General features: G+C 37.5%; 2 protein-coding genes across 7 annotated transcripts; both read right to left on the bottom strand.

Moving 5' to 3' along the window:
- sbk1 (SH3 domain binding kinase 1) lies at positions 1-9,908 on the bottom strand. Of its 4 annotated transcripts, XM_043226326.1 has the most exons (8): positions 9,716-9,908; positions 9,373-9,630; positions 8,336-8,446; positions 7,012-7,142; positions 6,704-6,929; positions 4,894-5,078; positions 3,222-3,424; positions 1-3,090 (listed from the first exon to the last, which is right to left on the bottom strand). In XM_043226326.1, the coding sequence occupies exons 5-8, from the start codon at positions 6,742-6,744 to the stop codon at positions 2,317-2,319; spliced, it is 1,203 nt and encodes a 400-aa protein (XP_043082261.1). In that variant the 5' UTR covers positions 6,745-6,929; positions 7,012-7,142; positions 8,336-8,446; positions 9,373-9,630; positions 9,716-9,908; the 3' UTR covers positions 1-2,316. The 4 variants fall into 4 exon arrangements, with proteins under 4 accessions (XP_043082261.1, XP_043082260.1, XP_043082263.1 ...); XM_043226325.1 differs by having other exon boundaries at positions 9,373-9,908; XM_043226328.1 differs by lacking the exon at positions 6,704-6,929 and having other exon boundaries at positions 9,373-9,908.
- A 1,470-nt stretch (positions 9,909-11,378) lies between these two features.
- gnptg (N-acetylglucosamine-1-phosphate transferase subunit gamma) lies at positions 11,379-15,344 on the bottom strand. 3 transcript variants are annotated; one of them, XM_043226340.1, is made up of 11 exons: positions 15,190-15,344; positions 14,979-15,102; positions 14,761-14,815; positions 14,556-14,678; positions 13,845-13,928; positions 13,659-13,752; positions 13,436-13,550; positions 13,258-13,340; positions 13,036-13,158; positions 12,602-12,683; positions 11,379-12,504 (listed from the first exon to the last, which is right to left on the bottom strand). In XM_043226340.1, exons 2-11 carry the CDS (start codon positions 15,022-15,024, stop codon positions 12,413-12,415), a joined length of 897 nt encoding a protein of 298 aa, XP_043082275.1. In that variant the 5' UTR covers positions 15,025-15,102; positions 15,190-15,344; the 3' UTR covers positions 11,379-12,412. The 3 variants fall into 3 exon arrangements, with proteins under 3 accessions (XP_043082275.1, XP_043082277.1, XP_043082276.1); XM_043226342.1 differs by having other exon boundaries at positions 11,379-12,495; XM_043226341.1 differs by having other exon boundaries at positions 14,979-15,334.
- Positions 15,345-15,461: the final 117 nt, after the last annotated feature.

Below are 15,461 nucleotides of genomic sequence, written 5' to 3'. Positions count from 1 at the left end.
TGCCTTTAATCTGTTTAATTAGCTGTTTATCATTCAGAACAATCTACGACTGTATGACAATCCTTACAGCAGCTAAATAACATCTAGTTTTATATATATTTACTTTTTTTCTTTTGATTAGAAAACACCAACTATTGTAAGTCAATATTCCAGGGTTGTTTGAACAACCGTAAATCACCATGAAACAGTCCTATATAAAAAATGGAGCAAAATTCATCATCATTAAACTGTTTGTGATTGTTATTGTCTCCTTCAGATTACGCTCGCTTTTTCTTTTCATCCGACCTTGAGTTTGTTTTTTTATTTACTTGTGCTCATTTGCAAGATAAGTAGCTCAAACATTAAGACTTTAACTGCTCTATACCACCTAAATCAATATCTAATGCGTCCTATGTAAACATACACTTTAATTCAAGACTAAAAAGAGTCTCTGTAGAAGTCAGTTAATTGACCGTTTGTTCTCTGATACAAAAAAAGCTACAAATTAGCACTACCTGACGAAACACAAGTCACAATGTTCTAGGGAGCAGATGCTCTCGTGTTCTCGAACGATCCCTCGAGGCTTCGCTTACCTAATTGACCCATTATACGAGAACACAGAAGACTGGTCTCAGTCGAGCCGTTAAGATCACGACTGTTTATCTAAAACCTCCCAGGAAAACGGGCAGCTCCTGATGCGTTTCTTCAAAGATCTCATAGAAAGTTGTTTGAATGCACACATCAAATACAAAGAGACTTCATAAAATCCCTGTGATCTATGGTGACTTAAAAAACTCAGGAGAGGAAGCTTTGAAGACTGATTAAAACGTCCTCTGTCTCTTGGGAAGTTCTTCCAGGCAGTCTCCAGGTGATCGTGGAGTCCGTTGTCTCGTAAAACGTCCAGTAAAAAAAAAATCCAGTAGAAAATATATCTATCGGTGAACATGTATGATTTTGTCATAGGCTGGTTTGAAATTCACATAATGATCCGGCAAGAAAAGATTGTGTTCCTATTTTCAGTGCACTACAGGGAAGTTAAGCTTTATGAAAATAGCCACTAGGTTTTTTGTGTTACAATTTATTGTTACAAATCAAAAATTGCCTTTGGGCTGCAAAATATTGTGATATTCCTTAATATCATTTTTAGTTTATGGTTTTGTTTATTAATTGTTTATTTGTATTATTATTACTTAAATGAACTAAATAAGAAAATATACTGATATTAATGTTATTTCACAGCCCTGGAAGCCACTGTATTTTAAAGGTTTAGTTCACCCTGCATCATTTCCTCTCTGTCATGTGTCATTTACATCTAAAAATATAAAAAATCTATTAACTGAATATATAAAAAAGTTGCCATGCCAGATTTCATTTTGCTTTACTTTAAAGTTGAAGTTCTAAAATAACTAAACAACTAAAACTTAATATATACAGACATCTTTAAAATAAAATACTAAAGCATTAAAAAAAAAACTGAAATCAAAACCAGAAAATCTGAAAAAACTAAATCTGATTCAAAATATAATCGAAGCTACAATAATAGTATATCAATGATACTAAAATAACACTTGCTCCAAAAAAAGACAAAATAAAAGTAGTCTATATGACTATCCTAAGTCTTAAAAACCACACAACGATCAGTGAGAAATAGACCAAACAAGTTGAAAATGTTTTCCCCCTGCAGTATTTCTCAAAGGTCATTCAATTCAAATACAACACATGACCGGGAGCTATACATCTTTCAAAAAAAACTCCAGCAATTTTACATTTGGGGTATTCATTTACCTAATTTACCCATTAAGGATTCATATTTCTATAGTATATACTACTCTATGTTACTAATATGCACCATTTTAAGGGTAAATGACATACGCATCTCTTGCTGTTTAAGGGCACTGACCCAGCTGCAGTACTCGTACAGGTTCAGTTTCTGCACTTTTTGGTCTATAGTGACTTAAATGTAGGACTATTCCTCACATAAATCTTTCATATGGCTTAGAACTCAGAATATGGTACTTTTATGTCATTTCAGGATCCATCGCATGGGTTTGAAATGACACGAGGCAAATGATGACAGAATTTCCATTCCTTTTCGGAGTGAACTATTCCTTTAAGATGAAAGCAGTTTTAATTAATTTCCTACGTTATCCTAAAGCGAAAGATGATTAATTTCTAGTGCTAAAGTGACCTACCAAAGTCAGAGTCAGCATGTGTTTGCTATTTCTACTTTTATGGTGGTTCTGTGATGAAGTATGTTGTCATTCCTGTGCAAACATTTTCCCAACAGTAGTTCTGAAGTAATATTGCTACCTTTTGCGGCTATATCCAGGTTTGGCTTCATACACATATCTCAATAGGAGTGGTCATCATCACTTTGCTCTTGTCTTGGCGGTTGGGTGACGGGCTTTTGGAGGACTCCTCTCTAGAAGAATGCGGTTCGGACAGGATGCTACGTTTGAGGGGGGTGGGGCGTAGACATGAAGTGCCTGAAGGCGGAGAGGGCTCCGCATGTCTGTGGGCGGAGCAATGTGCGGGACCGCTCCTAGACACCCTACAGGAAGCTCTGCGGCGGTGATGATTCAGCAGGTCGTATTTCAGGAAGTAGAACACCTCTTTAACCCCACAGCGCCGCTCCGGCTCCAACGCCAACAGCCGTCCGAACATTCGCAACGCATCGTCCGAAAAACGCCGCCATTGGGAGGGGACGACCCCGGGAGGAAACGCCCCCCGCTGCCAGCGCTGAAATTCCGCGAAGAATGCGTCGCTTGGCAACGCCGCTTCCCACGGAAAGTTTCCTGTCAGCATGCAGAACAGCAGAACTCCGAACGCCCACACGTCCTGGGTCGTGGCCACCACGATTCCCTCCGAAACCGAGGCCTGGCACACCTCGGCGGCGGTGTACGGGATGGTGCCGCTGATCCTCTTGATCCGGCTGCCCGCCCGCCGCGTCATTCCCAAATCTGCCAATTTCACGCGTCGACACTCGCGGTCGAAAAGCAGAACGTTTTCTGGCTTCACGTCCCGATGGACGAGACTCTTGCTGTGCATGAAGTCCAGAGCCAGACCCAGCTGCTGAACACAGCGCTTGACCATCTCCTCCGGCAAACCGGCCTGGAAAGAGACCGAAACACAAAGCCACAGTTTAGAGTGGAGATACAGCACAGCCTCTTTATCTGTAAGGGAGTAAGCAATTGACCTTGATCCACATAGATTGTTGTGTTAGTAATGAGTTGCTGTGGTACCTGAGGTGGGATGATGTCGAACAGATCTCCCGCAGGTGCGTACTCCTGTCCGAACACATAGCTGTCCTCCGTCTCAAACAGCACGTTCAGAATTTTGATGATAAACGGGCTGCAGCCCAGAGCCGCCGTCAAGCTGTACTCGCGCAGAAAACTGCGCAACTTTGTCTTGTTCTTACTCACGTACTTCAGCGCCAGCTTAGTACCTGCAAATACACAAAATAATGCTGAATAAAATAACTTTTTGCAGCGATGCTAATGAAGAAACACTTTACGTTCCCAAAAAGTTTTTAAGAACATTTTAACATTTTAAGTACATGGTTTCCACAATAAAGAACCTTTCGTAGAATGAAAAGTTTCTTCACGGAACCACTGAATGCCAATAACCTTTATTTTTTTGAAGGGCATTGTTGTTTTAATATCCTTCATATACTGTGTTTAATTAATATTTTCAATTAGTTCTTTTTCCTTTTTTATTTTCATTTAAATAAAAAAAAAAATTAATTGTTATTTTTATTACTTTTCAAATGTCTATGTTTTATTAGTTAAGCTAATATGAAATAAGTTTGTCTTGTTATTTTATTGTATTTTATCCAAGTTTATTCAATTTTATATCAAGTAAAGCTCAAAATGTTTTTATTTTTCTGTTTAGGCTATTTTATTTATTATTTATTCTTTTTGTTTCAATTGCATTTTTTATTGATTGATTTATTGATTCTTTATTCAATAACATAAATGTTTCCTTATATTTTTAGTATTAATATTTTTAATCAAATATTTTTCATAGACAGGGCTTAGCCTTTGCTGGAATTAGGCCATAGTTCAATTAGGTTGTTTACATTCATCGCCAAAAATATTAGCACCCTTGGTGAATATGATCAAAGGCTGTTAGAATTAATCTGCATTGTTAATCCTTTTGATCTTTATTTTTAAACAATTATCAAAATTTAATTGGATAATAAATATTTTAAATAATGAGGAAATATAATTTTGAAACATGTATTTCTGTTTTTCTCAAATACATGTACAATTATTAGCAAGACATTTCCTAGAAATTCTTATGATTAAAATATCTCTGAAGTGTATTCCCATTCATATTCACAATTTTGTACACCCCAGGTTGATTATAATCCTGAAATGATAAATCTGTTTCACAGAAATATAAATAGGAGGGAAAACAAAGCTCAAAATAGTGAAGTGGCTTTAAGAAAAGAGCTAGAGCTGTGAATTTCCCTTTTTTACCCCATAAGGGCAATAATTAAGAATTTCCTTGTAGAAATGAGTGAGGTGAACTGAATGGAGATGGGAATCAGAAGGGTCTGGAGAGATTTCTGATCTCTTGTCAGGTGTTCTCTAACCTCATCAGACATTAGAAGAGAAAATCTGTTAAAGTATTGAATAAAAAAAGTTAAATGTGGCCAATGAGTATTAGAGAAAAACGTTTATTTCATAATAAATACATTTATAGTTTTCATTTTAATTAGCCCTGCACAATGAGATTTAATAGCTCCAGTGAGCAGTGATCTAAATATTGGCTTGTTTCACATCACTATATCCCAAACAGTTCCATGGTTTCGTTTCTGGTGCTTGACAACGTCCAACTCACGTTCACTTCCGTCGTATGGAGAAAAGCCGCTGTGCAGGAAAATCAGAAGTCATTTTCACACAGACTCACCCTGTGTCCGGTGCACCACCAAGTCGACTTTGCCGTAGGTGCCCTTGCCTAAAGGAGCGATCAGCTCATACTGCTGTTCAAGCTCGGAGGTGGAGAGAGACGTGATTGACAGCGCCTGCATGTCCTCGACCGGAGCGCCGCCCGTCCCACTGCCCCGTCCCCCTGGGAGAACCCCCACCTGGGCACTGAGAAACACACACACACACACAAACTCATTTCAAGAGGAACTCTCTCCTTGATGGCGTCATTTGTCTTTCTTTGTTGATTCTTCTCTCTCTCTTTGTCTCTAGCGTCTGTGTCCTCGGCGCTCTACCTACACTCTATTTCCCCAGCCGCCTACCTGGCTTGACGCTCTCAGACGAGTCAGTCACATCTTTCTGAATATTTCAACAACGGCAAAGGGCACTAACTGAATCACTCTCCTCACGGGAATAAAGCAGTGACCTAGAACGAAGCCTCACGTTATCAGCATCATGCATAGTGACAGAGCCGAACGAGCACAACAACAGATGACCGAGAAGATGCCGGACGACCTTAAGATGACCTACCAGAAGTTCTGATGAGTCCAACCCCTGCTGTCCTGCCCGCTTTAACCCCTGACTGAGAAACAAATGAGAAATTGATTCAGGAACATTCTCATTTTCTCTAGAGGTCATTGCCAGCCTTTGATTTGTACTGCATTAAATCATCTCTCTGGTCCTTCATTCAGCTCAGTCGGCAGAGCACAAGCCAGAATTTAGAAATGGAATTTGAACTGATTAACATACCGGATATTGAATTGGGATGAATCGGCAGTTCAAAGAAGTCCACACGAATCCAGCAAAACAACAAATTGGGCAGGAATGTAAACTTTCCGTCTTATAAAATATCATGAAATGTTACATTTAAAAGACTTTGCCTTTTTAAATGAGAGTAAATGCAGTGGAGTACAGTTAAACACATGTATTTGTTATATAATAAACAATAACGTAAAGGTCATTCATATTTTTTAAATATGGCAATAATAATATATATTATTAAGAAATATTGTAAATTTTATCTATTTTTCTATGGTATGTTTTGTGTTGAATAATATGCTTATAGATAATTTATACTGAAAAATGTAATTTATTACTTACGTATTATTACACATAAAGCAGTGTCTTGGCATGCCCGCTATATGAACATTTATATTTAAAAATCAAAAGTAAATGTATGAATTAAATTGCAATTGCATATTCAGCTCTGCATAGCCTGACGCTGGCAACACCAAAATCATCTGCTACATTAAATACAAATGTAAAATATTCATTCAGTCAGACTGAATATAAATCTCGGGCCGAGTGTGAAATCTTTCTCTACATTCTCAACGTATTTTGAACTACTAAACATATTGCCTCGCAGTGTGTTTCTCGCTGACCCTATATATAAGGTCAGCGCCTGAAGGTGACCTTTGACCTCAAATCACATTGATTTCACACAAACATGCAAACCCGTGTTTGCAATTAAACACAAAATGTCTAAACGCTAAGCGCATCAGCAGTGCACAAAAAATCTGCTTTATAATACAACCATTTTTATTATTTCTTTAACTTGAATTGAGTAGCCCCTGATTCCGCCTTCATTATCTATTGACATTTTAGTGCTTGACGCGCATCAGTGTTATTGTAATGATGGCACCTACAGCACCTGACCCTGAAAACATCAACAACAACAACAAAAGCTCCCGAACACGCACGGCGCAAGACAAGCCGTTGAGCACAGCCAGTGCAGAGGGTCCGAGCCAAACAAAAGAAATCGATGAAGAACTCCAGCACGCTCCTGAACTCACCTGCCCGTGCCCTGCTGTCTCTCTCCCTCATGTTCCTGCATCCAAACGCCGCGTCCTGGTCTCAACCCGGCTAGAAACGCATCCCTGGAAAAAGCATGCCGACGAGCTCCCTCAGCACTCCAGACGCTCGCGTGGAGAAAGCCCGGTGTGTTTCTGCCATGCGTCCGGCTCAGTGCGTTCCGCTGTCTTTGTGTGCTCCTGAAGGAAGCCGCTGGAGCACGAGTAGCTGGTGTGTGTGTGTGTGTGTGTGAGAGAGAGACGGAGGGGAGGGGGATGCATGCTTGTGTATCTATGCGTGAATGACCTACTTCATTGCGTTTGCGCTCCGGGATGCTGGAGTGTGGGGTCTCTTTAGGGATGTCAGATGCTCTCATCCAGCCCCTGTTCACATGATCACAGAGCCCCTCGAGCCAGCGGCGTCCCGTCATTCAGGCTTCATCTTCACCCCCGATTTCATGCAGAACATCAAAGTTATTTTTAGATCTGCTTTGCATTGTGACATTCAAACACATTTTCACCCAGGTTCTCATTCCTGTGCGCCCGTACCGGGTGCTGTTGAGATATCATATTTTTAATTAACATTTATTTAGATTTTGGATGTTTGCATTATTTTCTCTTTTAAATATTTTCTTGTAAACTTTTTAGTCATTTTGTTGTGGTTTTGACATTTTATATTAGATATTAGAAGCTAAATGAAAATGAGAAATTGCATATATAATAGAATATTGCATATATAATATAATTTTTTGTATATATTATATATTGCATATATAATAGAATTTTTAGTATAGAATATAATATTCTATACAGAAAAAATGTTATATGTAGATAAAGAAATATTGTCAAACTTTGCTAATAAAAATAAAACATGTTTTTAATTTAAAACTTTTAATTCATCTTTTTTAAAATCTTTTTATTTTTGTTTGTTTTCTTGTTCATTTTTGTTAACGTTTAAGTAATTATTTTCATTTTTATATTTGTTTTGGTTATTTTGTTGTGTTTTTGTCATTTTTTATTAGTTTTAAATGCGTCTATGTAGGCTTTTTTTCATTCATTTGGTTTATTTTAATAATCAAATTAAACCAAACGAAACACATTCACTTCACTACTAGCTTAAGTGTACGATTTTTAAGCTTTTATTTTATTTCAAGTAACCAAAGCGTTTTATGGTTTTAGTTTTTTAATAGTAACCCATAATGCGTCTGAATGTTTTATTTTTGTCTCGCTCTCTCATTAATCTCAGTGATTAGATTCTCTTGATGACTAATGAGGTTCATGTTCAATACTACAGTTAGCACAAATAAAAAACGAGCACAACGATCATTGGCGCTCATTGGTTTAAAATGTTTGTTATTTAAAACCTAATGGATAACAGTGACATCGCTGTGATGTTTACGTACTTCAGCTTTGATTGGTTTTCTGTTTAAAATGGATTTCCACACTAAATTGAGATCAGGGTAAAGAAGTAAATGGACATTTATGCATTCCCAGGATGCTTTTATCTAAAACGTTTCGCAGACCAGGTTTATTCTTTATCGCCCAAGTAACTGAAGCGCAAAGCCTTCTTGCTAGTTTAACTAGTTGTAAAGTAAAACTAGTTTAAAGAACTAAGATTATACAGAATAATCTCACCTCTGCCTCTGTTTCTCGTCTCATCTTCTGCTTCACTTTTTGTCCTAGTTTAAGTTGCTGTGTCCTCACTTTATCCAGGTCGACGGCTTTTTTTTCTTCTTCCAAGAAACACTGTTATAAAATATGGGTTGAAATGTAGAAAACTGCTACTAATGTCTGCCACGCTACTGCAAAACAATTATTTCATGCTAATTAGACATTATCATTAGCGTTAAGCTTGTACGTTTGTAAGCTTCATCGTCCAGTAATAATAATAATTAATAAAAGTGGCACGTTAACAATTTATAAAAAAAATAACAACGAACAATTATAATAATATTAGTATAAACATTGTATTGTTAAGAATAATAACAATAATGGTAATAAATTTAAATTATTACTATTAAATTACAATTATAGTAAAAAGGGCATATAAATTAGGTAGCACATCATCATCATTATAATCATGAATGATGAACAATGGAAATTAATACAAATATTATACTGAATTATAATGTGCTATTAGTATTATTACTATTTAAAAATCTAAATAATACTTGTTATTATTATGATTGCTGTTCTTGTTATGTGCCATAATAATAATAATCATAGTAAATTATACTTATTACAAATCAACCTATTGTATTAAAATATTAGCAGTAATAATATTACAAATATAATGACTATTATTATAAAGCACGACAATTACATTTTAATATAATAAAAAAGAATGACAATCCTTTATATTGTATTGTAACGGGCGCATTATTATTAATATTGTTTTTGTTATATGTCATAATAATAATTTTTGCAATTATTGCGATTGTTATTTTTATTAAATTCAATTTTGAAGTCATTATATTGTTTATACATTATATATATATGATTATTATATATTTTGTAGTAGTATTATGTTGTGTAATCCTAAAAAGCCTGTTCTGTCCCTGTTGGAAGCGGTTACAGTGTGTGTGTGTGTGTGTGTGTGTGTGTGTGTGTGTGTGTGTGTGTGTGTGTGTTTGCATGCAGCGCTTGTGTGCGCCGGAGGAGCGTAACATCACGTGTGTGTCTCTCCACAGAGGCCTGTTTGTCTCGCTCTCCGTCTCTTTTCCGGTTGTACTGCCTGTCGTCCCTCCTCAAAAAAACGAACGTGAAGATATATATGAAGCAAGACGTCTCAGACTCTCGGGTCTTCGAGGATCTTGCCTGATCCAAGCGCGTTCAGCGGGTCACGGATCTCCTGAGAACGAAGTCTCCTGCCATTTCTGAACGCACGCTCGCTTGTTGTCTTCCTCGTCGTTGAAATGACCAGAAGACAACTGTGAAGTTCAGGGATTTCACGCTGAATGCCACTGCTGTATTTCGTTGCGTGTGTTTAATTAGATGAAAGCCGTAATCACCCACCTGAGGTTTGAGTGACAGGCGCTGAAGCCTTGACAAAAGCTGACCTTTCTGCGTTTGCCAGCTTTTAAAAGTTTTCCTCAAAAATCAATCCCTACGGCTTGTTTCGAAGGAAAAGTACTTGTTTGATTGCCGAACGCCCGTTCAGAGTGTTAACTAGAGAGTTTTCTGAGTCATCTGATATTCTGAAGAGACTGATGATCTAATGTACACAACCGTGATATAAATATCTCCAAGCGCTTTCACCCTTTCAGTGCGTCACTGTGAGGCGGCGGATGTCCCGCGGGCAGGAGACGGAGGGCTCTGGGAGAAGGTCACTGGCTCTGTCTTTTTCTAGTTTTCTGACTCACATTTATCACCTTGATGGTAATAATCCATTAGAACCTGAATTCAACCTGACTATAAGAAAAAAACACCAAAACAACAACATGATTAACCTTTATATAACGTTCCAGTCTGACCTGCGACACATTTTTGGGCTGATAGAAATACTTGTTAAGCTAAGATGGTTATCATGAAATAGTTTGTCACCTATAAACAAAAAAAATATATATACATACACACACACACGTGTATATATATATATATATATTATTATTATTATTATTACGTGACCTTAGTGTGTATATATATATATATATATATATATATTAAGGTCACATAATAATACATTATTGCAAATAATGAAATTATTATAAATAGAAATACTATTATTAGTAGTAAAATAGCTACTAGTTATTCATATAGACATTTACTATTATTATAATGTGATTTGTAAAATTTAAATAATAATAATAATATTGCGATTGTCGACAGATGTGAATATGCCTGCAAAATATTACAATATATTGCACATTATGCAGTCATTATAATTCGTAAAATTGTCCATGTATTTTCATGTGCGCGTGTGTGACACTTTTATAAGGCAGACACTTTTATTTGAAGGAATATGTGCTTTGTCAAAAAAGGACATTTTATGTTTTGAAATTTAAAAAAGGCAGTAACAAAAAAACCTTTTTAAAAAATTATATATATATATTACATTTAGCTCAATTTGTCCATAGTAGCACGCAGGGTTAAACCAGGAACACCAGGGACTGCATAGCAATCACGGTGGCGTGTTTTGCACGGGCAGACGCTGGAGGAGAAGTAAAAATCGAGTCGTATTTGCTCTCGGGTGGGCTCGGCTGTCTCTGTAATTGGATTTTCTTTTTCACGGTCTGGTCATTTTCAGCCGAACTCTCTGAAGGTCTTTTCCTCTGCCTCTCCGTCGGCTTCTAACAAGATGTGTCTCTGCAGACAGCGGCTACATCCTGAGATATTACATCTTATTTAATACAAAGCAGAAACTGCAGGCCTGACACAGATTGCTCGAGGGTTTTGTCTGTGATCTGCGCTTTGAGCTGGATGCGGGCCGTTCGTTCTGCCAGTGATGGTCAGAGGAAAGGGAGGATTGGACAGGGGCAAATGATAGCCTGCGAGAAAAGGGTATTTCTGTGTAAATGGCAGAGCTATATCGACTAAAATGCTTGGCTTGTTTACAGAAAGCAGAAAACTGCTGAAACGTGAAAACGATAAAGCTTCGGATGCTGCCATCTAGTGGTTCAGAAAGAGCATTTCAAATCGTCCGAGTCGTGCTAGCGAATCGGTTCGTTCGAACAGTTCATTTTAATGCTTCGGTTGACTTTTATTTTTATTATTGATAAACAGCACAAGCATTGCGACACAGTTACAATTATACATAAAGATAAAATTAATAAGAAAAAGAATATACACTCAGATATGCCAGGGTTAACACAACAGATGAATAAAGGGATACTATTTCCAAATATTTATTTATACAAAAATAATAAATAGGATAAATATTAATTTGGGTAACATGTGTGAATCATTTTCAACGTTTTTTCTTTATTTTATTGGTAAGCAGATACTTATGAGGCAAAGTCTGTAATTTCTCCCAAGGTATATTTTCCACAATATTTTTCCAATATGGAATAACATAAGGAATCTTTGTTATCTCTTTTGATTTTATAGTTATTTCTTTGTTGGTTAACAGAGAAGCACACATTTCTAATTGGGAATTGGTTATTGCTGTATAAGTTATTTGTAACAAGTACACTTGTGACCAGGATAGACTGCTTCTACCATAGCATCGATTTTTTTGTGTAAAGCTACATCCGTTGCAACAGTGTCATTATTTACTGATCAGAGAAACGTTGTATCTACAATCTAAAACTAAAATATATCAAAATCCCACCCTGATTTTTCTTCATAGAAGTCATCAAGAAATATGTAATATTATGGCAGCAACTAGAACATTTTAAGCTGCTTGGAGAAAAGCACGCACTTTAGCATTGGTTGTTGGGTTTTTCCTGTGTAAATGTGCTAGACAGATGTGGTTTTTAACTTTGTCTTTTTCAGCGCCTCGCACAAGAAACTGCATCTAAATATGCAAGATGCAAAAAATACAGCTCGCAAAACGACACGTCCAGATCTCTACACCGCTACGTAGTTTTACTCCACTGAAAAAACACATTCTGTGCGAGCGGCCCTTCAGGCTGGTCTCGAGGTGTCATGTCATAAAAACTTTATTTTTCACAATACGTCGTCAACTTAGGCCTAACAAAGCCAAACTCTTAAACATCATAAAATACCATTATCTCAAAGTAGCATTTTTCCTGTATGATCCTGCTGGGCATGTTAATGCAGATCAGCAATAAAACCGGTGTCGCCGCGGAGGTGCTGGTCCCGGAAGGGCGAAGCACCCTGATCCTGTGTCCTGTCTGAAAGAGCTGGAAGAGTTTAGTCAGTGCACTTAACCTGTTTGGCCACTAGCAATGCACAGTTTAGTTTGTGAATGATTTGATGACGAGTGCATGCATGTCTCACCTGTCGTTGTCTGGTAAGAGATGTTGTGTTGCGTTAGGAGCGATCGAAGCCGCTCTATCTCTGCTCGCTGCTTTTCAAAATCCTGTTAAAAATATATGCTGGATTCACAAGCAAATCTGAAGCTGAATGCATTGCATGCCTCCTGCGCAAAGTATTTAGAGCTAAAGTTTCAAATTCGGATACATTTTGCATTGGAAATGCGATGCATATCTGTCGTTTATGAAACACATTTAACCTCTGATTCTAAGCAGTGCACAATAAATGCATACAGTTAACAATAAATTTCATGATTCGTTTTTTTTGGATTGCTCGTAGGAAGTGCTAGCCGTTTCATTTTTGCATGACTGACAAAAATGCATCTTATTATGTTTATCAGTCTGTTTAAAACCGGATCTGGATGGACGTGTTAAAAGTCTTAAAAGCGCCTGTCTGACCTGCGTGCACTGCTCCAGACTGCGATGTGCGAGAGACGTCGTGCTCTCCTCCGCTTTCGGCTGCTGAGCTTTTCTCAGGAAACCGGCCTCTTCAAACAGCTCCTTCAGTAGCTTATTATAACCCTAAACACACACACACACACACACACACACACACAGAGGCCTATTACGGCGATGTTCTCAGATGCATGGAGACTGTAACATTGTGCGTTCGTGTGTCACCTGTTCTGTGATGAGATCTTCATATCGGGCTTGAGCGATTTCGTCCCACTCCTTCTGCAACGTCTCACTCAAAACCGGATACACTGAAACGAGAGCGAACAGTCAGGCACGGGTTTTCGCAGATAGGCGCTGAACTAACTAGTGGGTTGGTTTATTCTTTAACAGATCATTAACTCACCCAAGAGGGAGTGTGAATGGCAAACCAGCGGCGTTTCAAATATCACTGAATAAACACACGTCTGAGGCTCTGAAACACTCGCTAGTTTACTGCTATTCCCACAGACCAGGAGAACCTGGAATATAGACAGAACATCTCTTTACTGGCTGAAGATAACATTCAAAGCCATCCATAAACTCACGTTACAGTTAACACAAAGGCAGCGGGTTCACGTGACACACACCTTGGTCTGTCTGTTCTTGTTTCCACATGAATCTCCCTCTCGCATCCACATGCCAGTAAATGTGTTATTCTGAATCTCCCATTCTTGCCAAATACTACACACGCACAGGGGAGATTTCGCATACGCAGTTTTAGGCTCAGCTAAATCGAAGGAAGCATATTAGAAAACGTTGATAAAAGTCATTACCCCAGTATACCGCTGTATGCGTTCCATCTGAAGCTCTGTTCATGCTGAGTCATGTTGTGAAATGGACAAAATACGTATTTGTATCTAAAAAAAAAATAAATAAATAAATATATATATATATATATATATATATATATATATATATATTATTATTATTATTTATTTTTTATTTTTTTACTACTTTAATGGAAGCTAGTTTCTGTCGTTTGATTTTTAAAAAAATGCAATCTTTTTTTTTTTTTAAATGAAAAATTGCAATTACGACTAAAAAATTACTACATGTAAATAACTTTTTTTTTGTTAATCCAACGGCATAAACCAGCTTCTATACATATTTTTTCATGACAACATAAAAACAAAACACAGTGCATCTGTATAGCTCGAACACGGGCTACGTGTCACACTTCGGTAAATATTGTGAACATTTCCACAATAGCTGCAGGACAAAAAAAAGCTTTGATCTTTTGGCTTGGGCACGTTGTCACAACATAAAACTTTGTCCAACAAATATTGTAATGAATTTAATTTTACATTTAAAACGGACAATGCATTCTTGAAAACAGACATGCGTTTAAATGCTGGACTCAAAACCTAATAGTTACAGCCTCTGTGACAACTAGCCCCGTGTGTCTCTCTTGTATGTAATGGAGCTTACGGTTTGTACGTATTTTGAGCAAATGCTTTTTGGTAGTTCTTAAACTTATTACTGACGTGGCTTCGATGTAGTTGAAGCACTTCCCTGCCAGTCTGTGCAGATGTGGAGGTCCAGACACCGGAGACGGGCTGATCTTCGCCTGCAGCCGATTATTCTGAGACACAAGCTGATTATTCAGCCTGAAAAATCAAAGTGAGAAGAATATGAAGATTCAGAGTCTGTTGTATTCAATATATTCAGTGTGTTTGCTGGGCACCTCACCCAAAAGTATTGGGTTCCTCCACTATCTTCATCTTCCCTCCTGATGTGACAGCCACTGAAACACGGAAGCGACGCAGACGTTATTATTATCAGCCAAACCCTCTAAAAACAACGCAAAACTTGTATGTAAAGAGGATGTCGAGAACTAAGACTTCGACTTAGTGCAACTGTATTGATCTAATCGTGCAATAAAACAAGTCGTTATCTTTAACACTTACCCAGCGCTGTCAGATACAGGCACAGTTTTAAATATACACTTTCCATAATTCTTCAAACAGTGGAATGTGTGAGGAAAAACTACATCGCTTTCTTGTGTCTACGCCGTCCGTTCATGTGACAGACCTGAAAACATTACCGATAAGAAGATGTTACGTTTTACGGACGTGTTTTTTTTTGCGAAATGCATCGGTTGTGCAGAAAACTGCTTACATTTATTTAACAGATATGCGACGTATTCGTAACAACATTTATTTGACCTGTAATACATTTAGTTAACGTGTCAAAGACAAAAAAAATATATTAAAACGGTCGTGAATATCGGAGAGTCGGCGATAGCAGTCAACCAAAAAATATTACGCTGCATTTCCGGGTAGTTCTGTCTAAATAAAAGTCATCTTCCGGTTTTTTATTTTTTTACTTAATTCGATCATTTTTGCGTCTGCTTTGTCGATCAGATTAATCATTTTGAGCTTAAAGTTTAC

This window comes from Puntigrus tetrazona, chromosome 24 (genome assembly GCF_018831695.1).
Source record: "Puntigrus tetrazona isolate hp1 chromosome 24, ASM1883169v1, whole genome shotgun sequence".
Lineage (NCBI taxonomy): Eukaryota > Metazoa > Chordata > Actinopteri > Cypriniformes > Cyprinidae > Puntigrus > Puntigrus tetrazona.
This window is presented reverse-complemented; position numbering and strand designations above follow the sequence as displayed.